General features: G+C 35.8%; 1 protein-coding gene across 1 annotated transcript in view; it reads right to left on the reverse strand.

The window, feature by feature from the left end:
• Positions 1-27,354, reverse strand: part of dnah9l (dynein, axonemal, heavy polypeptide 9 like) — a 147,399-nt gene that overhangs the window by 94,272 nt on the left and 25,773 nt on the right. Inside the window, exons 17-45 of the mRNA XM_056459340.1 lie at positions 26,870-27,124; positions 26,079-26,248; positions 25,331-25,553; positions 24,820-24,936; positions 23,786-23,872; positions 23,435-23,593; positions 23,206-23,289; positions 22,424-22,582; positions 22,185-22,307; positions 21,935-22,057; positions 19,359-19,583; positions 19,195-19,286; positions 16,968-17,094; positions 16,669-16,833; positions 16,456-16,581; positions 14,923-15,030; positions 14,704-14,835; positions 13,560-13,720; positions 10,805-10,961; positions 10,569-10,714; positions 8,448-8,564; positions 8,207-8,345; positions 8,039-8,131; positions 7,076-7,270; positions 6,886-6,963; positions 6,569-6,701; positions 4,455-4,582; positions 4,225-4,373; positions 1,520-1,670 (exon numbers count right to left, since the gene is read on the reverse strand). Coding sequence (XP_056315315.1) covers positions 1,520-1,670; positions 4,225-4,373; positions 4,455-4,582; positions 6,569-6,701; positions 6,886-6,963; positions 7,076-7,270; positions 8,039-8,131; positions 8,207-8,345; positions 8,448-8,564; positions 10,569-10,714; positions 10,805-10,961; positions 13,560-13,720; positions 14,704-14,835; positions 14,923-15,030; positions 16,456-16,581; positions 16,669-16,833; positions 16,968-17,094; positions 19,195-19,286; positions 19,359-19,583; positions 21,935-22,057; positions 22,185-22,307; positions 22,424-22,582; positions 23,206-23,289; positions 23,435-23,593; positions 23,786-23,872; positions 24,820-24,936; positions 25,331-25,553; positions 26,079-26,248; positions 26,870-27,124 — 4,122 coding nt within the window. The remainder of the gene's footprint in view (positions 1-1,519; positions 1,671-4,224; positions 4,374-4,454; positions 4,583-6,568; positions 6,702-6,885; positions 6,964-7,075; positions 7,271-8,038; positions 8,132-8,206; positions 8,346-8,447; positions 8,565-10,568; positions 10,715-10,804; positions 10,962-13,559; positions 13,721-14,703; positions 14,836-14,922; positions 15,031-16,455; positions 16,582-16,668; positions 16,834-16,967; positions 17,095-19,194; positions 19,287-19,358; positions 19,584-21,934; positions 22,058-22,184; positions 22,308-22,423; positions 22,583-23,205; positions 23,290-23,434; positions 23,594-23,785; positions 23,873-24,819; positions 24,937-25,330; positions 25,554-26,078; positions 26,249-26,869; positions 27,125-27,354) is intronic.

The raw sequence follows: 27,354 nt of genomic DNA on the forward strand, positions 1-27,354 counted from the left end.
ATTGAAAAGGAAAAACACATTGTGTGAACAACCCCTTATTCAATAACTTGTTTAATTAAACTAACTTGCCTAGTAACCCTAATAACCTAGTAAAGCCTTTAAATTGCACTTTAAGCTGAATACTAGTATCTTGCAAAATAATTACAAAATATTATGTATTGTCATCATGGCAAAGATAAAAGAAATCAGTTATTAGAAACAAGTTATTAAAACCAGTATGTTTGAAAATGTGTAGAAAAAAAGTCTTCTTTCCTTTAAACAAGACACTTAGGAAATATTTTTAAAAGAATTAAAAATTTAAACAGGGGTGCGCTTCCCAAAACCTTCGTTAGCCACCTAAGGTCGCAAGTTCCGTTGTTACAAACATAGTTCATTGATTTGCCGTTTCTCAAAACCATCGTTCCAAAGAACATTCACAAACTGTGTCACAAACCTGTGCACTTGCGACTACACCTCTGGAGCTGTAGTTAGAAACATAGTTCCTGGCTGTGTTCTATTTTCAGTTATCCCCCCTATGGCCTATTCATTTAGAACATTCTAACATTTAAACTTGGAATGATTAAAAATAAAAAAGCATTAAAGTCATGGGTGTAATTTGCTTTTAAAGTATTTTTGTAGCACAGAAACACAGCCTCATGATGAAAACTATAGGTTACCTATTATTTAAAAGCAGAATTTATGTTACCTCTCCAAAGATTGTGAAAACATAAAAGCATACGTTAATGCTTTTAATTTATAATGTGTTATTTATTAAATATCTGTACTGCATATGACATGGGTCTGTTGTTTAGAACATTTCTGCAGTGGTTTGCATGTGTCAAATTGTAAAAGTAGACTTTTCAAAAAAATAAATAAATAAACAATATCCTACTTAATAACAACAATAATAATAATCATCATCATCATCATTAATATTATTAATAAAGTAGGATTTTTTCATTTCCTAATAAATAAGTAATATTATATTTCATTTCTCAATAAATAGCCTTATTATTTATTGATTTATATATGATATTAGAATATGTGTTAGGTTTTGTAAGTGATTTTATGTTTTAGAATAGAATATGTAATGTTCTCAATAATATTTGCAAAGCAAACATAGGCCCTATATATGCTGTTTACATATATTTCAATTAATATGGAAAGCAAGTGCATGTTTTTACCAACAATATTGGATTTTATTTTAAATGCGTGTTTGTGCAAAACAATATAATTTGGACTAAGAAAGTATGGGGTTCTTCTCTAAAGAAGTTGTTACTCCACCCCGTTTAGAGCATCATTATGGGCTTTTTACGCTATAACTAACATGGTTCAAGCGATGGCTCTGCGACAGAGAAACTATGGGTTTTGGGAAACACTCGTCACTACATCATTCTTTTTCCAAACGATGAATCCTACTATGATAGTTCAGCCGCGAGTTACGTCGTGTTTGGGAAACGCACACCAGGACTGCTAATAATTTAGACTTCAACTGTATGTAGGCTGTGTGTGTGTGTGTGGATCGGGTTGTGTTTCGCACCTGTACCATGCTTGTCTCAGGTATAGGTGTGATCGTCTTAAGATTGCATCTGACCTGCTCCAGACAGTAGGGAACATACTTGTCAAACAAGATAGTGAGATTTGCCCGTTCGGACTGGGCCTGACGTGTGTCTATCCAGCTTGTCACATACCTGTCAATTAAAATGAGGAACTGAGTGTCTCAAAAACAAAATGCAGACGCAAAACCTACTCTAAAACTCAAAGTTTGGGGTGATTAAGCTATTTTTTGAAAAGAAAGCAATAGTTCTTTTTCACCATGGATGCTTTCAATTGACCAGAACTGACAGTAAAGACATTTTAGATGTGTAAAACAGTATATTACAGTATATGTGCTGCCATCATTTTGTAAAAATTGTGATATATATGTTTAGAACTCTTTGAAAAGAACATTTCATGACTTTGAAACATTTAAATGAAATGGAAATCTTTTAAAAGAGTTCTGAATAAATGTATCACCATTTTTACAAAATTATAGCACCACATATACTGTAATAGGAAATGCTTCTTAAGCATTAAATCAGCAGAAAAAAAAAAATCACAGGTATAAATTACATTTTAAAGTATCTTAAAACAGAAGTTATTTTCATTTGTTATATTATGTCTTTTGCTCCATGGGTAAATTTCTGACAATAGCCAAATACACATAGTATGGGTCAAAAATATAATTTTTTCTTTCATGCCAAAAAATTATTTGGATATCAATTCAAAATTATTTACCATTAAGACATTTTTAAAATTTCATGCTGTAAAAATACACTCACTGGTTTCTTTATTAGGTACACCTTACTAGTACTGGGTTGGACCCCCTTTTGCCTTTAGAACTGCCTTAATCCTTTAAGTACTTGAAAATTCCTCAGAGATTTAGGGCTATATTGACATGAGAGCATCAAGCTGTTGCTGCAGATTTGTCGGCTGCACATCCATAATGTGAATCTCCCGTTCCACCACATCCCAAAGGTGCTCTATTGGATTGAGGATTGTGGAGGTTATTTGAGTACAGGGAACTCATTGTCATGTTCAAGAAACCAGTCTGAGATGATTCGTGCTTTATGACATGGTGCGTTATCCTGCTGGAAGTACACTGTGGTCATAAAGGGATGGACATGGTCAGCAACAATACTCAGGTAGGCTGTGGCGTTGACAAAATGCTCAATTGGTATTAATGTGCCCATAGTGTGCCAAGAACATATACCCCATACCATTACACCACCACTACCAGCCTGAACAATTGATACAAGGCAGGAAGGATCCATGCTTTAATGTTGTTGACACCAAATTCTGACCCTACCATCTGAATGTCGCAGCATAAATCGAGACTCATCAGACCAGGCAACATTTTTCCAATCTTCTATTGTCCAATATTGGTGAGCCTGTGCGAATTGTAGCCTCAGTTTCCTGTTCTTAGCTGACAGGAGTGGCACCCGGTGTGGTCTTCTGCTGCTGTAGCCCATCCGCCTCAAGGTTGGACGTGTTGGCGTTCAGAGATGCTCTTCTGCATACCTCAGTTGTAACGAGAGGTTATTTGAGTTACTGTTGCCTTTCTATCAGCTCCAACCAGTCTGGCCATTCTCCTCTGACTTCCACATCAAGGCATTTGCGCCCACAAAACTGCTGCTCATTGAATGTTCTCTCTTTTTCGGGCCATTCTCTGTAAACCCTAGAGATGGCTGCGCATAAAAATGCTAGATCAGCAATTTCTGAATTACTCAGATCGGCCCGTCTGGCACCAACAACCATGCCACGTTCAAAGTAACTTAAATCAGCTTTCTTCCCCATTCTGATGCTCGGTTTGAACTGTTGCATGAGGTCTTGACCATGTCTACATGCCTAAATGCATTGAGTGGCTGCCATGTGATTGGCTGATTAGAAATTTGCGATAAAGAGCATTTGGACAAGTGTACCTAATAAAGTGGCCGGTGAGTGTATATTTAAAAAGTCATTTGCATTGCTAAAAACTGGACAAATTTAATTTTTAAAGAATTTTTTTGCAACCCAAATTCCATATTTTCAAATAATTGCATCTCATTGTAATAGATGTAAATGTGGCATCCTAAATACTGTCTTAATAAACCATAAATCAATGGAATGACCCTTACGACTGGTTTTGTGATCCAGATTCACAAATATTCTCTCACTGAGCACAAGAAACTTAAATTAAGAAATCTTACAGACACCAAACTTTTGAATGGTAGAGTACATTAAATGTCCCATGAAATTAAAATAATTTGGTTGGATGTTAGTTCAGGATATCTATTAGCTAGTAAAATAATGACAAAATCTGTGTTTAGAAGATATAAAACTGACATACACATCTAAAGCTTGTAGTTAGTCACTTCCACCTAAATGGATCAACAGTTTTATTTACGTCACCTCATACTACATTTTCTAATCAAATCATCACCAATCAAATGCTCTCTAGTAACTGACATGCCCCACCCCTTCAAGATGTTTCATTTGCTTTTCAGTTGATGGACTTCAGCTCAACCACTCTCACTGGCAGAGCTGTAATAAAAACAATGCTATTGGCTGTTTTTGTAAAAGGGGAGGAGCTACTCTGTGTCCCACCCCTGAGATCACATCAAACATCGGACAAAAAAACGCACATTTCAAAGAACTTCACGGGACCTTTAATACGAATGAAATGGGTTTGAGGAATAGGTCCATGAAATGAAATCTGTCACTTACGAACTCCAGCCAAGATCCTGAGGGTTCACATAGAGAATTCCAGCCCTTGATACAGTGGCCGGTGTTGCAGCCTTTAGATGGCTGATCTCAAACAGTAAGCGCATGGAGGGGGCCAGTGATATCCGCTCGTTACTGGCCAGGGTAAGCACCTAATATATATACATCATCACATACACAAGTATATACAAACAATCACACAGTACACTGATTGTGACATGCATATGCCAAACCTTATTATCATCCATCACAGTGTTTAGTGATTCAATCCACATGGGGTCAATGTCGCCATCTAGAACAATCCACTTTGGCCCATCATGAGAGACAGCAGAAAGCTCTCTCATAGTGGAAGAAAATAGACCTGAAGAGATGTCAGTGGATTAAATACTAAAATTTGGTAATATGCACATGTGTAATTTCAGAGTACATCTCACACACACACACACACACACACACAAAACACACACACACACGCACACGCGCACACGCACACACACACACAAACACACACACACACACACAATCTGTCAGTCTGTCAGTGAGAGAGAGAGAGAGAAAGAGTTTATGGCACTGATTTGAGAACATCAATGTAGAGCTCATTAATATTCACGACCATTTAAAATATGGTCAAAACCGAGCTTTTCATTCTAGGGATAATTCTGTTGGTTATAATTTAGCATATGATACTTCTTTCAGAGAATTTTTTTATTTACCCAAGCCAAATACCTACTATGTGGATATCAGGGAACAATTTAACATATTGTATCAATGCACTCTATGGCACCTTTAAAGGGTCATGAAACACCAAAACACATTTTTTTGAGGTGTTGACAGTCATATATGTGTCCCACGCTACTAAAAACACTGTTAGGACATATTAAATATATTTTTATTTCATTAAAAAAAGTAAAAAATTTTTTTGTTTTTTCGTTATTTCAAGCAAATTCGTTCTTCCGGTTTGAAACTAATTTTTAAAGCTGTGTCACGGCGATTAGATCCTTGTGTCAATTCAGCGTGTAGACTGGATGTCTGTACCGGTGAGTACAACGTGATGCATTTAAGTGTGCAGCATTAATTCATGACTTTGTTCAAACCAAGCGCACTCTATTGTTTATGAGGTGCAACTTCATTAATATGCATGATAGTTTTGAAGACTGTTTTTACCTGTTACAGTGTTCAGATGGCAGAGAGACGCCTCGTTGTGTTGCCAAAACAAGTGGAAGAAGAAGAATTGTTTGGAGACATGGGTCGTCAGTGTTGTTTATAAATGTGCTGCAATGAAGGTTTTGTTGTCATATCCCCGCTATGAGTGCGCAGCTGGACTCACGTGTGGATTACAGTGGTCTGCTAACAAGCGACAAAAATATGTTTGTAAGGAACATCTTCTACCCGAGAGCTTTTCGCATCTGGAAATGGTGAAATGCAGATTTGCTACTCATCTCCTTTTAAAAAAGACGCGGTTCCAGTTGGTGTTGATTGTCCTGTCTCTTCAGATTTGGTAAGTGTGTGATCAGTGTGCTTTGTTTATGTTTCTCCAGAGGCAAAGTTAGTTCGTATCGTCAGCAGTACTCTTTCCGTTTTTAAGACGTACTTTAGTCAAAATGATTTACTTACTTAGTTTACAGTGCGTTAATATCACTACAGTACTATGGACTGACAGATCCGCTGTACATGCTGCTCTCCGAATGTAAACATGTAAACACCGCAATCAAACTATTACCATCGCGTAGGATTCTCGCCGCATTATGTGACGAGCGTTTATACACACACAGCTTTCTGATGCTACTCACCGAGTGCATCTATGTTACAGAGAAATGCGTAGGGTTTTTTTTCTCCCATTCGCTGTGCGGTACCAAACATTCCATTAAAACTACACTCTTCCAGCAGTTCCTTGCATCCAATATCTCATTTGTCAAGGGGGGCATGCATGAAATGTTCCTGAATGAAAGTGAAAGTGCCAAACTGCAGTTAAAGCCGACAATTAAATAATTTGGCAAATAATTTGATTACTGTTGTCCATATAAACGTAGTCATTGTCTTTCTCCTCTGCGTCTGTGTGTTGTTTTGCCTCTGTGAAAATCAGCACATGCTCGAACTGAAAACTCCCATTTTTATGCAAACCTTTACCCCTTTACCTCCCCCGACACTCCCACCTAAACAGAGCTAGATTCAACCACTTTCCTGACTTTTTTCAAACTATAGGTGTGAAAACACCCTGCTGAGAAGGGGGGGTGGGGGTTTCATGGCCCTTTAAAAGTAAAGTGAAACAATTGCATGTAAACACAAGCACAGACCAGCTGACAGCTGTTTACAGTGATGATCCTCAAACTAACACCCACATACACACCATCTTTCCACTCCCGTGTGGCTGGGTGGAGAAAACCAAACAGCTCATCAGTGGTGACAGCTTTAGGGTTGATGTCAGTCCAGATGGGTTTCAGTTTCATGTTAGAGTAGGTCTTATGCAGCGTCTTCAGAATCTGACTCACAAACAACCACATAATTCAACCAAGTACTTAAGTAAGTACTTAATCTGGGTAACACTGACTCTTGTTTTCTGTTGGATAAACAACTAATAGCAAACACACTGAATAAGAAGCTCAAGAGGTTATCACACTCTTCAAAACCTTTATATCTGACCCTCTCTTTATTTACTCGACTTACCTGACTTTTTCCTGATCCAGGACCACCCACTACAAAAACGGAGTGTCTCACTGCCAGCAACTCCTCCAGTTGAGTCACCTAAAAGAGGAAGAAGAAATAAACAAGCTCAGAAGATTTTAATTTAACTGCACCCATATATTTAATTATTAATATATTAAAATATTTGAGCATTTATTACAAATGCACACACCTTTAGTATAAAACTCTCCTCTGGCTGAAGGTGAAGTTCAGCAACCGACTGGCGTACGTTCTGCTCAAGAAGATGGTCTCTCTTGCGTGGGATGTCCAGAAGAGGAAAGAGATCGCTTATCAGTCCCAAGAATATCGGCACATCACTTGTCACGACCTTCGGAAGGTTAAAGTCTCGCAGGGCACGCATGAGCACCTACAAAACACACAAACAACACATAACATCCTTTTTATCCATCCTTTTTTTAAGCTCCCCTAGAGTTAAACCTTTTTTTGACCATTTTGGAATCCATTCAGTCAATCTCTAAGTCTAGAACACTTTTATCTTAACAGAAATGATTTAATCGGTATAGAACATAAGCATTCAAAAATCACAATTTTTTTTTAAAATAAAGTAACTTTGCTGCTTTATGATGCCTATACAGAAGGCACAACGTTGCGCAACACCTGAAAACTGGCTAACTTTCATCAATATAGCCAAAGTGAACAGCAGCTTGCACAAGTGTGTGCTTTGTAACCATGGAGTCATTTTTGAGACACAAGTCAGAACACATTTACTTTGGTGCAGATCCTGAATCATATCTATTTAAACCAAAGTACACTGAAGTTAGCTGATTTTCAGACGCTGTGTAATATCATTGCGCCTGTTGCAGCCATGGTACACCAGCATATTTCCTTAATTATTATGCCAGAATGGGACTTTAGTTCCTAGTCATATTGGCCTAGAAAACAGCAACTTTAGTCATTTTTGAGCGAGATGCTAATGGTCTAATCCGATTAAATGATTTATGCTAAGCTAAGCTAAAAGTGCTCCCGCCAGACTCAAGAGATCAGCTGAATGGATTCATAAAGGGTATAACTTGACTGTTTAACTCTGGGGTAGTTGTAAAATGAGTGAATTTTTGAAAATAAAGTGATGGAGAAATGCATAATTTCTAAAGTAAAATTGCTCTTCTAAACGGACCTGCTCTTCTGGGCAGCTCCTGTCTTCTCTCTTTAGTGACCCAGCAACAACCAAGACTGACTTTATGGCCCTCAAGCCCCAATCATAATGATCCTAAAAGAAACCACAAGCTTTTTCAACTGATCACGAAGCAGGTATATGCATGAATGTGCATGTGAGTCCATTTACCTGTTTGGACAGCAGCTCTTTGCATAGTGTATACAGGCTGATGAACTTGCGTGCAAGCAGACGTGCGTCAAGAAAACCTTCCGCTACCAACAAGATTTCACAGATTAATTCGTAATCTGGAATCACCATTGCACATGGCCTGAAGCAACAAGACAGAATTCATGTTCAGCGGACACCAAATCTTTTTTTAATGAGTATTGTTGATTCTGATTCACTTCGAAGCATAACAAGAGCCTGAGACCTGAAAAGCGCCTTGAGGTTCTCTGGTAGTTCAGTCCTTCCTGCATATCCAGGGTTCAAAGTGATGAAAATCCCAACTGTTGACCGCAACTCAATCTCCTCCCCCAGAAAGTGGAACCTGATAAATGAAACACAATTTAATGTAATTTAAAAATGAAATTTGTAAGGAACTGCATGGATACATGAGACCTGAAAAGGATAGTTCCTTTCTGTCATCATTTACTCATCCTCGACTTGTTCCAAATCTGTTTGAGTGTTTTTCTTCAGTTGAACACAAAAGAAGATATACTGAAGAATGTTGAAAAAAACATTCACTTCCATTTATCAAAAGAAGAAAGAAATTCATACAATTTTAGAAGCACTTGAGTGTGAGTAAATGGTGATGAACTTCAAATTTTAGACTCAAAGACTCAACTGCATGATACTGATTGTTGTGAGATGGAATTTGTGTACATATAAAGACATATAATAGCATAAGAAATAAAAGTGTCACTTCTGGCAGGTGGAAAATGGAGCAAGGACTCAAGTGCAGAGCAAAAAATGAGTTTATTAAAAAAAATAAAACAAAAGGCAACAAAAACTACACAGAGGGGGAAAACATAACTAAAGGATGAATAAACAAACAAACTGGACTGGACAGACTGGCAGGGATGAGGGCTGGAACAAGACTAGACAGGATAAACAATGTGTGACGAACTGGCACAGATCAGTAGACGAGGAGACTATAAAGAGAAAGAATTAACACCACGTGCTAAACACCACACCAACAAAAGACTGAAGGTAAGACACAGGAACACAATAATTGAAAACACATTCCGTGCACTCACACATGCGGCATGCATGTTCCAATACCAGCGCCAACCGAAACCGAAACCAACTAGACCAAGATGCTGAGAATAGAACAGCATGCCGCAGACAATACAACACACACCAGGATGAGAGTGTGCATCCTGAGCACGCCCGGACCTTGTGCATCCGCATCAAGTGGGAGCGCGTACAACCCCGAGCGCGGCTAAGATGGCGCTCATACAAAGACGAAGATAGACAGGAAATATGAGTGCTCGACCTGAGAAAACTCAAGCTGAGCACAACATACTGGACAAGACAGGACTAGCCTCACCAAAACAAGAATTAACAAGACCGAAGTGGCATAATCCTGACAAAAAGTATAAGAAATAATGTAATTTGAGAATATATAAATGGGTTGGGGTGGAATTAAATGGGAGGGGATATAACAGGATGGAATAATAAATAACTGAATGTAATTGAAATAACTGATTAACAGAATAAAAAGGGCTAAAATGAGAAAATCATGCAATGGTATGAAATGGATCGTGTATGCAATTGTATGGAATACAATAAAATGGAAACAGTGTGAAATAGAAATAATGTGCGGAATATTATGATGGGAATAGAATTATGTGAGAAGGAATTTGAGAGTTTACAATGGAAGGACAAAAAGGTATTTATGAAGTATTAAAAAAAAATGTAACAGAAAAACATATGATGGAACAAGACACTACTGAATGGTATAACGTGGTATATGCACACTGACTTTTAATTTCAGCCAGCCAGCCTCAGCACTTCTGGTGAACTGAACTGTCTTTCCATTATAAAATTCTTTTAAAAAATCAGTGATCTTCACTGATAGATATACGATATACAGTAAAGTGGGTCTTAGAATGAAAGCACTGCATTAAATTCCATTTCCCCCCGCCAAGTCTTTAAAATACGTCAGTTTATTTTACCCCAGTGTTGTCAATGGAGTTTCTGTGCTCGCCTGCTGATCTTGACAGTGCTATCGGTTACACTGTCTTTCATCTTGTTTTACACATGAACAATTAAATGAATGCTTAAGTCTATTGAACTGAATGTATTGTCATTACATTACAACATCGATGCTATAAAAGGAACCTTATAAAATTGAAAATAGTCACATTAAGCTTTCACCGGAAGTATATCATTGGCTGAAAAACACTAGCTGTGCATATACCTCATTGAATTTACTTTCAATTTTGTAGAAAAATAAAATGGAACGTCATAGAATGGGATGAAACATGTGACAGAACATAACATTATGGTACAGGACAGGATAGAATTTGATAAAATCATGTGAACTGACCTTTGTTTCTTGTTGCGAACAGCATCTTGAATGGTTTTCACCTGCACAGCAACCACTGACAAAACCTCCACAGAGATCCTGTTAAACTCATCAAAACAACCCCACACTCCGGTCTGGGCTAAACCTTTATAGATATTACCTATGGACTGAAAGGAGGGGGAGAAGAGAAAGAAAGAAGCGATGCAGCAAGTAAAGAGAGGTGGTGTTTCTAAAACAATGTCTTGTGATTTACACACCTTGTAGTCCATTTGCTCTGAGCAGTTGAACACATAGACCATAATGCCAAGCGAGCGGCCCAGGTCTTTTGTGGTTTCTGTCTTGCCAGTTCCAGCAGGACCAGAGGTGGCACCACTCATGGTAAGGTGCAAAGACTGAGTCAGAGTAATGTAACATCTGCAGACGCAATGACTAGAAGGTTACATTTTAATTAAAAGGGTGTTCGTAAGACTATCATGAAACCTTTTAAATCATGACATGACAAAAATATAAAGATTTTATGCATACTTATGTCCAGGAGCATCGCTAGAGCCCACTTACTGAGGCATGTGCTCCAGTAAAAATCACCAGTGCACCAGTAAATGCGTAAAGTTTATTTAACAGAATATGTAATGTATTGAAGTGGTAATCCAAAGTAATACAAAGTGGTAATCCCATAATACTGACATTACACTATGTACAACCGAATTAACGTTTGCAAAAGGAATGCAGTTTAATCGAAAACAATCGAAAATGGAAAACTGATCCATGCGCACAGAAAACATACCCATGCACACCACTCTTGCTTGACATTGACGTGCTGCTCCTGCTCTCGGGTAAATCCCGCTTGTTTACAAGCATGGCAAAATGATACTCGCTGCTTACGCATCGCTAATAAGTTGTGAAACTGACGTAACAGCCTTTAATGCAGAGATGTCAGCACGCAGTGAGTTTGGCAGAACTAATTTTTAATTAATATGATGATGATGATGATGTTATTTTGACTAAACATGGGTCCTGTTAGATAGATTTTTTTGTATGAAGCAGAAAGAAGAGATGATAAGTCAGGGAGGTTAAAACAACATTAATTCTCGGCCATCAGATTCAGGTCTCAGACAAAAGATAATTATTTAAATATATAGTTTTTTTTTGTGTTCTCTAGAATTGTCTAATGTAATAAATAGAATATTCATGCAACAGATTTCTTAGCAGATCTTACGATTGATTTTTGTTATTTAATTAGAATAATAATAATACTTTTATACTACTAATAATGGTTATTTATTTATTCAGTATAGCAATTTATATAAGGGTAAACAGGGGGCGGCGTGGTGGCAAAGTGGGTACCGCTGTCACCTCACAGTAAGAAGGTCACTGTCCAAAGACATGCGGTATAGGTGAACTGGGTAAGCTAAATTGTCTGCAGTGTATGTGTGTGAATGAGTGTGTATGGGTGTTTCCCAGTGAATGGTTGTGGCTGGAAGGGCATCCGCTGCGCAAAACATATGCTGGATAAGTTGGATAAGTTGATAAGATTAATAAAGTGACTAAGCCGAAAAGAAAACGAATGAATGAATGAATATAAGGGTAAACAATTTGTATATATATATATATATATATATATATATATATATATATATATATATATTTTTTTTTTTTTTTTTTTTTTTTTTTTTCTTTTTTTTGGAGGGCCAGTACAGCTTTACGTCTAGCAATGCCTCTGCTTCTAACAAATGTCGTTAAGTGTCATTTGCTCAGTTATGTCTATTTAATTGCAAATATTACATTGTTTGAGATGCGCATGTTAAGATAACTTGACATAAACAAATACATTATAGCACTGTCTTTGTCAATACAACTTGACAAAACCAAACACAGATATAGTCATAAATGTGACATAAACATGATTGTCATAAGGCCATTATAACAGTCATACATTTTAAGATTCATATATATATATATATATATATATATATTTTTTTTTTTTTTTTTTTTTTACCTCAACTAAAATGGTACTAATCGAATTAGTCATTAAAATGTATTTGATGCTCTTAAGAAAATCTTCCATTGTGACTTTTCTGAAGATCCCACACTTGCTCTGCTAGGTGTTTGCCCTGTGGGCTTCGATAGCAGATTTAAAATATACTTATGACAAATTCTACTTTGTGCAGCTTTGCAGTGTATCACATGCAGATGGCTAAATTCTGAACCTCCATCTCATAATGCTTGGATTCAAAAAGTGTGGAAAGTGTATGAAATGGAACAAATAATACATGAATTGCGACTTCTTCCTAAAGTGATGGACTCCTGCCATGCTTTAATTCTTCAATAACAAGCCATATTGTTATTATCAAGGTCACTCCTTTCTTTTCCACTTTATACATTTTATAGGCACTTTTATATATATATATATATATATATATATATATATATATATATATATATATATATATATTTTTTTTTTTTTTTTTTTTTTTTTTTTTATGTCCTGAGGATGTTTTTTGTTCTCTGCATGTATTTACAACCATTAAGGTAGCTAGAAGTTGATGGACTAACATCCAAAAAAAAAACTTTTACACTATTGTTTTTTATGCAACGTTTTATTCTTAAATAAAAATAAGTTTTAAAAAAAAGTCATTAGATATCAATGACACCATTTTAAAAATGATAAATTGTATTATAATTATTATAATTTTACATTTAAATTATTTGAATATTTACACTTTTAATGAGAATTTTTATCACAAATTTAATGACTTTCAAAAAAGTGATCAAAAAATGCGATTAGAGAAAAATGTTAATGACAATGTCATCTTTGCATTTTAAATGTCAAAATTGTGCAAATGACAGTTTTCATAAGCATGCATAAAATCTACTTCATATTAATGACATGTGTCATATCATGATTATAAAGATTATTATGAATACCCCCTTCAAGTAAATTGTTACAAACCAGAATAGTTCAATCATAATTAACTGGCTAACTTCAGATAAGTAAGAATGTATGACACTGACCGGTCAGTGAGTGGTGTGATAACCAATCTGTTGGTATTCCCTAGATACTCGTATGAAAACTGAAACTGTGCATCACAGATGTTGATATAACAGTGCTTCTGCTGCTCGGCCCATCTGTGCCGTAACTGTGACAGCCACGCAAACGCCTGTCCACTGGTCACCTTAAAAAACAAGCCATTTTAACATAATCATATTTCCTCATACACACCGGAGAAAATAAGTATTGAACACGTCATGTTTTTTCCTGGGAATAATATTTCTAAAGGAGCTGTTAACATGGAATTGAACCAGATTTCTCTGAAAGCATTTGAGAGTTTCCTTGGCTGTGTTTTGGATCATCGTCTTGTTAAAATGTCCACTCTGGTTTCATCTTAATCATCCTGATAATGTAGATGTTGGACTGAAGCAGCTGATATTTATTTACAATGAGGTAGGAGGTTGCTAAAGAACTACTCAGAGATTTCAGCTGCTGTCTGGGCTTTCACTGCCTTTCTACACCTCCCTTTCTTCATGTGTTCAATACTTTTTCCTGTATCATTTAATTTTATTACTCATAACTAGGGCCAGACGGAATTTGCGAAGATTTTTTGATAAAAATCTGTGGATTTATGCGGAATGATTTAGGGATTATCATAACTAAAACCTTAAAATTCGAAATAAAAAGTAATACCTTTTTAACTTGTATTTAATGTTTACAATGCAAATCCAATTTGATCCACTTTATTTAGTAAACAAAGCAAGTCTCTCATATAATAGATCTACTAAAAGACTGAAAATATTACTTTACAAAATATATTGTAAATAAATCATATAAATATTTTCATATTATTCAATAATATTACTGTAATGATTTTAAAAACTGAATAAATATGAATTTACACACATTTACACAAGTAAATAAACAGAATCAATGATGGGCTAAAAATCTGCGGAATTCTGTGAGCGCAGATTCCGTGTGGGCATTCTCATAACTAAATTTGTAAACTAATTAGATTTGTTTACTTTGCATATATGGATTTCTTTGGTTTTTACTACCATCTGGGGAAAATTTCAAGCCAACGGCTCCTTTACAAATATGTTTTATGAGAAAAATACTTATTTTCCCTGCTGTAATACTCAAAAAAGGCCACTTAGGATTCATTACCTTCTGAGATATCAGTTTAGCAACAACATCTCGAGCGTGGACATCGATAGTACAGATGGTCATGATCTTTTGTCGGTCTCCAGGGGTGAGTTCACCAAGTAACATGTTTATCAGAGAGTTCAGCTGACTGATCTGCACTCATACACAAACTACAGTCATTTTATCAGATGTAAACAGAAAGTAAGTGAGACAAATCAGTGTTTTCATAAGTGTGTGTACCTGTTTTCGGTTGTAGTCTTTCAGGGCAGTCTCAAAACCTTCCTCCACCCTCTCAAAAGCAATGCCCACATCTGTTGCCCACCATATCTGGCTTCCAGTCAGCGCCACCTGAGGACCAACACACAAATGAATCTGAAATGAGTCTCTAGCGCAATTGTTTTTCATTTATCCAACTTTTAAATAAGTTATTTCAATTCAGCTCTATATGAGTGACTTTATATAATGAGAAAAAGTTCAGAATAAAGAATTAAGAATAAGAATAAGAATTGATATTTTTAATGACTACAGTTTTTGATTGATCGGTTTCATTAAAGTTTGTTTTTAAATTGCTTTTGAAAAAGAAATGCAATACTTAAAGTGTCTGTGCAAAAGTCTGTGCAAAAGTCTGAAAATTCGGACATCATTTACTCTACCTCCTTCTGTTCCAACAATGTATGAGTTTCTTTTTTCTGCTGAACGCTTGAGATATTTTAAAAATACTGAAACCTGCAGCAAGTTGACTTTATGGCTGACATTTAATTTTCTGCTATAGATATCAATGGCTTCCCAGCTGACATTTTGAGGTTCGAAAAAAAGGTTCCTTAACATTCCTTAACAGTTATCCATTATTTATTTCATGTTATTTCAACGTTTGAAACTTCCAGTTTTTAGACATTGTAGTAACATTTCTTTTTGGTTATAGGAATGTTATTCATAATGTTTCAGTCTCATGTTATATGAATGTTCTCAGAACATTATTAGAACATCCCATTCCCATTAATATAATGTTCTAAGAACATTTTTCTATCAACATTGTGAAAACATTCATTAAAAACAACTAACATCCTCAAAAAGTTCCAAGAACTTTGTTCTAAAAATGTTTTTCTATCAATGTTTAAATAATCTTCCAGAAACATTATTTTAATGAAGTTTACACATCTTTTAAGGAACATTACTGAAAGTTTTGGGAAATTTCCTGTTAGCTCCGGTTTCCAACATTCTTCAAAATATCTTCTTTTGTGTTCCGCATAAAAAAAGAAACACAAAAATCTTTTAAACCACTTTAATAATAAGGAAACTAAGTAAATTAAAAAATCTTTAGATCAACTATTCCTTTAATTAACTCTTCTCATCGGAGCACTTCCTAAAAAGAATTGTCAAATAAATGTAATGGTATTCTTACAAAGTTTTTAAATTTTTACTACACTTCTTTTTTTTTTCTTTTTTTCATACTTCACCTCACAGTTAAAGTGTCTCATTAATTTATTTACCAAGTTTTTAGATGTATTATTTATCCACAAGTGTTTTCTAAAAAAAAAAAAACAGCTTATATTGTTTTAATTTGGACCAGAACTCAATGAAATGAATGTGTTTGTTCACTAAAATAATCAGTTCATAAATAATCAGTTTGGAACACTGGGGACACTGAAAATTTCATGCTAAGATATAATATTTTAGCATTATGCTTACTATTTGTTTTAATATAACATAAAAAGTACCTCAGCATATTAGTGAAACCACTAAATATATGGAATCAAACCCACGCTCACACACCTGTGCTGGGTAGTCAAACAGCCACTGATCTCTTGGCTTGTCTTCATATGCGGCCACAGCTTCAGAGATCTCCTGCCGAACAGTAGAGCGCATGGCCTTCTCCAGAGCATTCAGCCAACACTCTGCCTGTTACATGACAAACAGACAAATATAACATAAATATGTCATTTTGAATGTAGTGTGAGAGTGTGTGTGTGTATAGATGTGTCTTACCTGTCCCTCACACACACAGGGCTGTGAGAAGGGCACATACTCTCCTTCTCTACTGTACATTCCCAAGGCAATAGTTGTCTGGGGATCTAATTCTCCATCGTCTTTCTCTTCCTTAAAGCTGAGGTCAGCTAGATTGTCAAAGAGCTTCAGCAAGTGTCTTGTCACCTGTGTGTTATACACACACACACACACACACACGCATACATTCACACACAAACGCAGAATTATAGCTCACACTGCTTAACAGTTACACATACACAGCTGTTTTTAGATTTGAACTGTATTAATATAACAGTAACCTGTCTGGGCTGAGTTCCTTTAGAAACTATTTCCAGCAGGTCACTAGCCGAGACAAAGTAAAAGCGTGGAAATGTCAAACGCTTCGTCTCCAAATATTCAGCCAGTGCCTTCTCGCACACTGACAGCCTGAAACACACATTTACAGACACACAAATAATTATTTAGGTTTTCAGGTTTCTTACATTAAATTTAATGAAACGCTCCACCTTTTTTTTTTGAAAAAGAGTTCAATTCAATTCAAGGTTATTTGTGTAGTGCTTTTCACAATAATTAGTTTCAAAACAGCTTTACAAAAGGTGCTAATTGGTGCATTACTATCAAAATAAAAAAAGTTAAGATAATTAGTTACCATCACTTTATTAGTTACTAATGACTTTAAAGGGCACTTATTTTACTCGTTTTAAAAGATGTAAGATAAGCCTTAAAAAAGCCTGTAAAGTTTCAGCTCAAAATACCCATCAGAATATTTATTATAGCCTCCAGAATTTGTGTCTGAGTACAGTGTAGCTGTTTTTGTAGTCTGTGGCTTTAAATGCAAATGAGCTGCTTTTCCCCGCCCACTGCTCCCACGTGCGAGTCTGCTTCTCATCATGCGTTACATCAGATAAACAGAACAGTGACAGAGACAGACTGATGAAGCTGAAATACAGCTCATTACTCAAAAATACTAAGTTTATTTGATGTATTTGTGGTGGAATTTATTCAAGCCTTTCTGAAATGATGAGTCTCACACAAATGCCATTTGCAGTACACACACACACACACACACACACACACATATTAGTGTTTACTTACCCTATGCGGCCGTCATGACACAGCGGTCTTTATTACAAACATACTCTGTTTTAAAAACATTTTAAACTTATAAAACTTACAAAAATCACAAAGAATTGGAACAAATATTTTAATCTCAAAAATGTTCTGTTTATACATGTTACTATAGAAACATGGTGCCTGTCAATCAATTTGGTGGGCAGGGAAAACCGCACTCCTACATCACGTTGCGGTGGGCCTCAGAATTATGGGATGGGATTTGGGCTCTATTTTACGTCAGGAAATTTGTTGAGTTTCTATCACTCCAATATGGCAGCGGACACACTATACATACACACAGTTCTGTCCAAACAGCTTACAAAAGATTTTCATCATAGGTGCCCTTTAGCAAATTAACTAGTAACTAATAGCATTTAGCGACGATGCGGTGGCGCAGTAGGTAGTGCTGTCACTTCACAGCAAGAAGGTCGCTGGTTCGAGCCTCGGCTGGGTCAGTTGCCATTTTTGTGTGTTAGCATTTTGTTTAAAAAAAAAAAAAAATCAAAAAAGTTTTTATCATTTTAATTGTAAATATGTTAAACATAATGCAAAAATAGCCTATTCATGCGCTGTGAAATCGGCAGAAAGCATCCAACTGTTTAACTGTTTTCAACTCTAGGAGACTTGTTAAATGAGCCTTTAAAAAAAAAACAAAAAAAAAACGGTGGATTGTTTCCTTAACTTAGCACTTTCCAGCAGCATTTTTTTCCCAAAACTTTACAAGTGTGGCAAATTACATATTTACATACATTTACATATTCATCACATTATATCAGATGCTGTTTGGTATAGTATAGTATAGTATAGTATAGTATAGTATAGTATAGTATAGTATAGTATAGTATAGTATAGTATAGTACAGTCTTGACCTTATTCTGCGATGCGGAAGTGCGCTCATTTTTGCGATTGTTTTAGAACTTCCAATTCAGTTTCCTATGGGTGAAATGACTAGGAATAATAAACGGCAGAAAACGGTCGAACTACTTGCTCTACAAACAAGTGTGTTCATGACTATACATACAAAGTAGAATAATATAATAAGACAATATCAGTTTGCAGCATAATGAGCTGTTTCTAACATCTAAAACCAATGGAAGTGAATAAGACCGGAGGTCTCGAGCCAAAAAAATTTCAATGCTGCACCCACTCGTACGTCAAGAATAAGGTCGGTAGTATAGTATAGTATAGTATAGTATAGTATAGTATAGTATAGTATAGGAAGATACTATATAGTAAGATACATTAATAGAAAGCAATACAATTACATTTTTCAAGACCTTTATCCAAAATGTCTTGAAAACACTCAACGAAAATTACTACATTTCAAAGTTTTCCCATATGAACCTGGGTTTTACAAAGAACTGTTAAGATGGATTATTTGGGGCCATTTACACTGGAAATAGCACACACTACCTCTGCTGAAGAGTTTCGAGTTGCTCCAAGAAGCCAGGCTGGTTAGTGACCTTTATCACATTATCTGTCTCCACAACACTGATCATTGAATCCTGAAACAACAATCAGCTTTCAATAATTTTTAATATCCATGGCAAAATCCTGCATGCACTCCAACACAATACCTGGAAGTCCTGGTGGATGCCCTGAAAGCGTTCTGCGACGTGGGCCAGCTGGTTCCGGATGTCCTCAGAGTTGGTGAAAATGCTCTGAAGGTGAGCCCAGGTGCGCTGAACGGCCAACCATATGCCAATCACCAGATCAGCCACCACCAGTTTCCGCTGCCAGCCGCTCACTTCCACCATGAAATACTCCACATATTTACTCATGAGAATATTCTGCAGCTGAACCTGAGGATCACATTCAGCCAAATTGGAAGTATTAACTAAACTGATCTGATTGTATTTGAAATTCATCTGATTTTAACTAATACGAATTTAGCTGATGTAAAGCAAACAGTCGGTTTTCTCAAAAATTATGTATCATGGCTTTTTTAAATATATTTTTATTAAAGGGTACAACATTGCATCAAGTATGATACAGTGTAAAAGTTTTTGGGTTTTTTTGCATGCTAGTCCATCAATTGTAGCTACCATAATGGTTGTAAATACGTGTGGAGCAGTGATTCCCAACATTTTTTAGCTGAGACCTCCTTTTCCCATGGAAAATATTGTAGGGCCCCCCTCAACAGTTAATGATATTATCGCTCATATAAGTTTGCAGTAAGGATTACAAAAAAAATGTTGTTTTCAAACAAATTATATGTTTATTACTATATCTAGATATGTTAATGCACAAACAATAGCCTAATGTAAACATAAAAGCAAAACATCAGTAGGCCATTTGCAACTGAAAAACGTAAGCCTTTGGCCTTTAAATTGGCCCTATATTAGACGTCCTTCGTCTCATTTTGGGTGTGTTTCAATTCTTTTGCCTTGTGCTCAGAAAATGCTCTGGGCTTGTCACGGTATTGGGGATGAGCCGTCTGCAAATGTCTTATTAATTTGGACAACCTCATGCATTCGTTAGCAAGAACTTGGCTCAGATAATACACTGTGGCTGGGTCAGACACTCTTTGCTTCGTGAAAATGAAATAAAAACCATAGTTCACGTAACTATCTTGGTATTTCCTGCATTTCGTGTTACCAGTATTGCTAGCGCTGCGACCCAAAATGTTTGGAGCTTCCTCAACAGGGTCCAGAATGCTTGGGTCATTAGCATTAGCTGCTGAAGGTGAATCAGTGAGTCTTTTTTGATGAGGACGAATCACAAATTTGTAAATTTTTTGGTCAGCCAGGAGATAAAAGGAACTAAGGCAAAAAGATCATTCTCCTAATTGTCCACTGCTAAAAATTTGTAAAAATATGATGCGACCCCCTACAGAGCTCGCTGAGGCCCCCTTGTGGGCCGGGACCCCCCCTGTTGTCATCTCACCTCCACACTGTAAAAACTAAAAAGTTGAGTTGACTTAAAATTTAAAAGCAATGGCTGCAAAGACATTTTTTAGTTTATTAAGCTTCAGTGGTTGAAGTTGTGCCAAATCGTTTTATTTAAGTTGACTGAAAAGGCAGTTTTAAGTCAAGTATACTTTACTGAATAATTTGGCACAACTTCAACCACTGAAGCTTAATAAACTCAAAATTTATTTGCAGCTGTTGCTTTAAAATTTTAAGTCAACTCAACTTTTTATTTTTTACAGTGACGCTCAAGTGAAGAAATCAAAATTCAAAGTCTCCTTAACTGAATTTTTTACTTTCATTGAACAAACAGTTCCAAACATGCACTTAAATTGTTTTTATGAGTAAATTCAACTCTAAGCTCAAAAATATGCCCACCTAACTTAATATTTTAAACTGAGTAAAGAATTTGTAAGCTAGATTTTTTACAGTGTAGATGATTTTTAAGTGCTACTTAAGTTATGATGCTTTTGAGAATAGGCAGTAAAGTAATTTTACAATCTTTTATACTTTTACAATCTACTTAGGCTTGTGATGCTTTTTGGAGTTTGAGCCCAGATCATAATCAAACCAAACTGATCTGATCAGAACCAAAATAAGGGAACTTTTGGATCAGTTCTCTCAGTTTGTTTGATCCAGACCAAACGAAAAAATACTGTTTTATAATGGTTCACTTATTCATTATTATGAATCTAAATCTTTTATGATGGTATATATTGTTTGTGTGTGTACCTGTGACATTATTTTCAGTTGAGAACTTTAAAGAATTAATCTTTACTATAATTACATTAGTTGTGGTTGAGAAAAGGTTTTAAAAATATGCAAAGCCATCAATATGGCAAATTTCTCCCCTCACTCACACAAACAAAAAAACTTCTGCAAGAAAATACATTTTTTAATTGATGCTAATTTTAATTCAACCAAACCAGTTTCCCAGTGCTGGGTTCCGGCCGGAAGGGCAGCTGTTGCATAACATTTATGCTAGGGTAATTGGCGGTTCATTCCACTGTGATAACCCCTGATATTCAGAGAGGAATGTGAATGAGTGAGTGAGTGAGTGAGTGAGTGAGTGAGTGAGTGAGTGAGTGAGTAAACCAAACCAGCCAAAAGTGAATGAACCTTAAATTGAACAGATCTGAATTCTGAACTGAACTGAACAAATTTATTTAGATCAGAATAATGCTAAACTGATCTGAACTAAGAGTGATTTCAGCTGAACTCAGTTGACTGCTACAGAAAGTTACCTGGTTGTCCTCCAGGGTATCAATGAGGTTCTCGTCAGCCTTGAGCAGAGGTGTTCCAGTGCTGGTGTGCATCTCATATGACAGTGACATCATGGACCACGTCTGCTGGATTTCACCAAGAATCTGCATACACAATCGATCAATTTAATTGTATCCCAAAATGCCTTTTTATCCCAAAATCTATTGAACCCAAGAAAAAAACAAATGCCCAAAATGAGAGCTTCTCAGAATCCCTTTAGTCTTTTTATACCTTCTCGATTCCCATCTCTTTGACTGCTTTATCCACAATGTTTTTCACTTCTTCCTCCACACGGTGAAGCTGTAGCTCTAAGAGATCCCCAAGTGTGGTATTTTCATCCATCACAAAACTTACCTACAAGGACATGAAGACAGATTAGTGACTCTCTATTACTCACTCGAGTGGAATTTATCATTCAGCTGAAGTTTATTTAGCCACCGTTACTACACTAAAGTGCATGAATGTCATACCCCTGTTGTGTGCATGAGCTGTTGCCAGTGTCTCTCTCTGACTGCAGAGTTCTGAAGTTCATTAACAGCTCTCAGCGACGTCAACAAATTCTTAACGATGGACTCCAGACCATTGTAGACGTCCCATATGCGCACCTCTTTGTCCAAAGTCTTCATCTCCTACACATTTATACAAATATTCATATGTACTACAACAAATCATCAAAACAATCAACATATATTATTAATCATCTAAATAATTAAAAATAAAATTCTTAAAGTAAAAATATTCAAGGTTTTTATATTTATGACTCATTCATTCATTTTCTTTTCAGCTTAGTCCCTTTATTGATCAGGGGTCGCCACAGCGGAATGAACCGCCAACTTATCCAGCATATGTTTTACACAGCGGATACACTTCCAGCTGCAACCCATCACTGGCAAACATCCATACACACTCATTCACACACATGCACTAAGGACAATTTAGCTTACCCAATTCACCTGTACCGCATGTCTTTGGACTTGTGGGGGAAACCGGAGAACCCGGAGGAAACCCACGCGAACGCAGGGAGAACATGCAAAGTCCACACAGAAATGCCAACTGACCGATTTGAGGCTCGAACCAGGGACCTTTTTGTTGTGAGTCAATTGTGCTACCCACTGCGCCACCGTGACGCCCTGCTTTGATATTTATTTAAGTTGTATATATGTTTTAGATGTGCTCAGTTGCTGTAATTTGTCATATAATTTATGTTCACGTTTATGCATGTTATGAATGTAAAAGAAGGTTTAAACTCTACCTTAGCAAATCTTCTGAGCTCCATATCCATCTGTTCCACATTGATCTCTTTCCATGGAGTCTTAGTCCAGTCTGAGATGCTAGACTATATTACCCATCATTCCCAAGAGGAAGCCAAAAAGAGGGTAATATTGGGTCAATTTTTTAGAAAGAACACCACAGATGTCTCACTGTAAATGAGTAATTGGAGTACTTTGTACTGTAAATATTGAGTTTAGTTAAGATTATACCTTGACAAACATAACCATATCCCAGACTGCTTTAACCAGGATGATGTCTGACCGACATTGACGAAGTTGTTTGTAGTCAGGAAAACTGACCTCAAACAGATTGGCTGTTTGTTGAAGCTTAGCCATCTCACTCTCCAAATGAGCCACGGCACGGTTAGTCTACAAACAAACACAAACAAGGACATTATGCACATTTAAGCATGTAAAATGCAACACTTGTACATAAATTTTTGAGTAAGCACTGTCTGGGCTGAAACAAACAAGACAATAAAAGCATTTAACTTACTTGAAACCCAAAAAAGCGTTGGCAATGAGTTGAAAACACACTCAGAAATAAAAACACAAAAGTACCTTGTCAATGAGTTTGTAGGGCTCCTCCAGTTTGATAAAGAATATCGGTTCAGAGCGGAACTGCTCCCTGAATTCATGCTGTTTAATCTAAGAGTCAAACAACAGATGATCAGTATTATGTTCAAAAGGTCTCAACAATAAAAAAATGTTCTGCTTGTCTCGTATAACAAAAATGACCACAAAATCTAACTTTGGTTTTGCAACTTTTATGTTTATATATTTATTCATCTGTATTTTTACATCATTTATATACTATTATGTCATTTTATTTATACATGCATGCCTCATTCCAGATTTGCGGGTACATTTCAAACACTTTGCATTAATTTTCCTTCAACTGGAATGATATACAGTACAAAAAATGCACAGTTTACAGTAAACTGAATCCATTATTAATATAAAATAGCGCAAATACTTGAATGTCATTGAAATTATGTTGCCAATTGTTTTTGAACTTACTGTTAAACATTTTACACTATAACATAAACCATGACAATAACAGAGTTAATTAAGAATAATTGTCTCAAGTAAAGTATTCAGGAGCATTGAATCTGTATGTGTGTGTTTGTGTGTGTGTGTGTATAAAATAGAAATATATATAAAATGCAGAAAAAAATGTTAGAATCAAGTAGAGGACTTTCTTTTTTATTTGTAATGTTTAGCTTTATTGAATTTTTTATATATATATATATATATATATATATATATATATATATATATATATATATATATATATATATATATATATATATATATATGCGTTTATAAAATGTAGTAGAAGAATAAGAAAATATTAGTAGAATAAATAAATAAATGTTTAAAATAAACACTTTTCTCTGGACATACAGAATAAGAGGAAATGTGTCAGGCATGCGTGGGCCTTGCAAAATTGGACAAGGAGAAAGATTTGGGCCGCAAAGTGAAAAAGGTTGAGAACTTCTGGGTTAAAACTAACAGAATTACAACATGAAAGACATATGAACATTAAGGCAATTTGAAAATGATGATGTGTGTCATTTTCTTCAGCCTCTTACCTCAAACCGAACACACTTTCTGCGTATGACAGCGACTTCATTGGACTGCAGAGGAGCAACCTCATGTTTTACTGTAAACGCCACCTTTTTTAGATTCTTCCATTTCTCTGGCAGAGCCTGTGAAAACACACAGGCTTGTGAGCTGGAAATGTGTATTAAAGCTGCAGAATCAGAAGCACATTGATGAGAGAGAAAGAGGTTTGAGTTTATAAAATGTTTGTAAATAGTTTCTGTTTTTTTTTTTCTTGCCATTGGATAACCTGGAGAATCTGACATGGCAATAAATTTCACTTTACTACAATATAAAAGTTTAAACCAATAAAGACATCAACAGCAATAAATAGTACATCAAATAATAAAAAGGTTAAGATTTACTTTTGATTACAAAAATTCTACCCTTTTTGAAAGATTCGCATTTAAAAAAAATTCCTTTGGAGTCTCTCCAGATCCCAGTCATTGTCCAATAACATTAAAAACAGAGCATTGCGAAAGTATATTTTGATGACGTTACCTCCAACAGGACGTAAACATGCTCAGGCAGCTGTTGGTTGTAGGTTTTCAGAAGGTCAGATGTGGCTTTGAGGGGTTTGAAGTGCTGCTCTGTGCTCATCTGGCGGTCTCTGATGGCCTTCAGGTGGCTCATGATGTCCACCAGTTTGCCATAATCCCCATCAGTTACAGTCTTTGCCAAACCAAGATTTGTATCCTCAATGAACGAGCCCAACTCTTGGACGCTGGCACAGAGATATGTATGTGATTGGTTACTTTGCATTATTATCATTGTTGTACTTTAATTACAGCTATGACAAAAATTAAGAGGCCAAATGACACTTGTCAGTTTTTCTGAATTTACTTGATTTGAGTATTATGTTAATTTATTATATATATATTTTTTTAAATTGACAAATGTGTCAAAATAAAAAATGTTTTCATGAAAAATTTCACCAATTATTTCACCAATTACTGATTTCTTGTTGGAGTTAAAACAATGGTATTGTGTTGTGTTGTCTAATAAATTCTTTAGTTATGTCTGAAAACATGACACCTTTTTTTATTTTTCATTTTCCTCAGTAGTTTACAGAAACAAATCTAATTTACTCAAATACAAACTACAATTTTTATAAGTCCAAATAATTTTTTGTTTATCTCCATTTTCTCCATAGCTGTATATGATTGCACTATCATGATTTATTGTAACAAAAAAAAAAATATATATATATGATAATATTTGTCAAAGATGAATATTGATTTACTGTTACCTGGCATTAACGTGGTTCAGTAAGTGTTCCTTAAACATCCAGCTCCACTTCTTAATGATGTTCATCAGAGATCTTTTAAAAGGGTTTATGTCCACCTGACACCAGCCACAGAACACTCTCTTCTCCTCTAACACACGCACCTTCTCATAAAGATCCTCAAACTCACTGATCTAATGAGAAATCAGTGAAACAGAAAAAAGAGAGCATGTTGTTTTTACTAGTATATTTTGTTATTCCAAGAAAACTAGATACTTTACCAAACTTAATTGCTAGATTACTTTTAATATAAAAAAGTCACATTAAAAAAATAAAGGTATTAAAGCACACTGTAGGGTATCAGGCAGCACAGTGGCTCAGTGGTTAGCAAAAAAGTCCTCATGTTCGTGTGGGTTTCCTCCAGGTACTCCGGTTTACCCCACAGTCCAAAGACATTTGGTCTAAGTGAATTGGGAAAACAAAAATTGGCCATAGTGTATGAATGCAAGAGTGTATGAGTGTTTCCCAGTACTGGGTTGCGGCTGGAAGGGCATCCGCTGCGTAAAACATATGCCAGAATAGTTTGCGGTTCATTCCGCTGTGGTGACCACTGATAAATAAAGGACTAAGCCGAAGGAAAATGAATGAATGAATATTTATAGTCTTATTTTTACTATTATTTAGGCTTTAATTATTATATCATGTATTAAAACAAAAATAAATAAATTAAATAAAAAAAATAATAATAAATAAATAAATAAATAAAAATCGCACAGAAATTTTTTTTTAATACTGACTCCATGACTGACAGATACCTGCTCTCTGAAGTTCTGCAGTTTGGGTGGATTCTTAGGTAGCTCATAATCTGCATAAAGCTCCGCCTCTTCAGCAGAGAGGGCGTGTCCATAGAGCAGAAACTGCCTCATAAACTCCGCCCTGTCTCCAGTCCACAGGTAACGGTAGGAATCGAAGGAATGCTGAAATTCTTTGACCTTAGCAATGGCTCCGCGAGCACGATATCGCACCAGCTGAGCCAACTCCACTAGCTCGGGTATCTGATCTACATCCTCCTAAAAAAAAATGACAGGACAAAATCAGACATAAATCATGTTGTGGGGAATGTTTTAGCAACTATGCTCCAAAATAACTATAAAACTTCAATTATGATGGTCTTTATAATGTGAACATGAAAAGATGCCCTGCAAAAATATCCTAATATCCTAAGTTTCCTAACAATATTTTGTTTTGGTGGTTGTTTTCTGTTTAACAGCCACAAAACAACATCTGATGTCGAAAAGTT

Source organism: Danio aesculapii, chromosome 6, assembly GCF_903798145.1.
Source record: "Danio aesculapii chromosome 6, fDanAes4.1, whole genome shotgun sequence".
In the NCBI taxonomy this organism is placed as follows: Eukaryota; Metazoa; Chordata; class Actinopteri; order Cypriniformes; family Danionidae; genus Danio; species Danio aesculapii.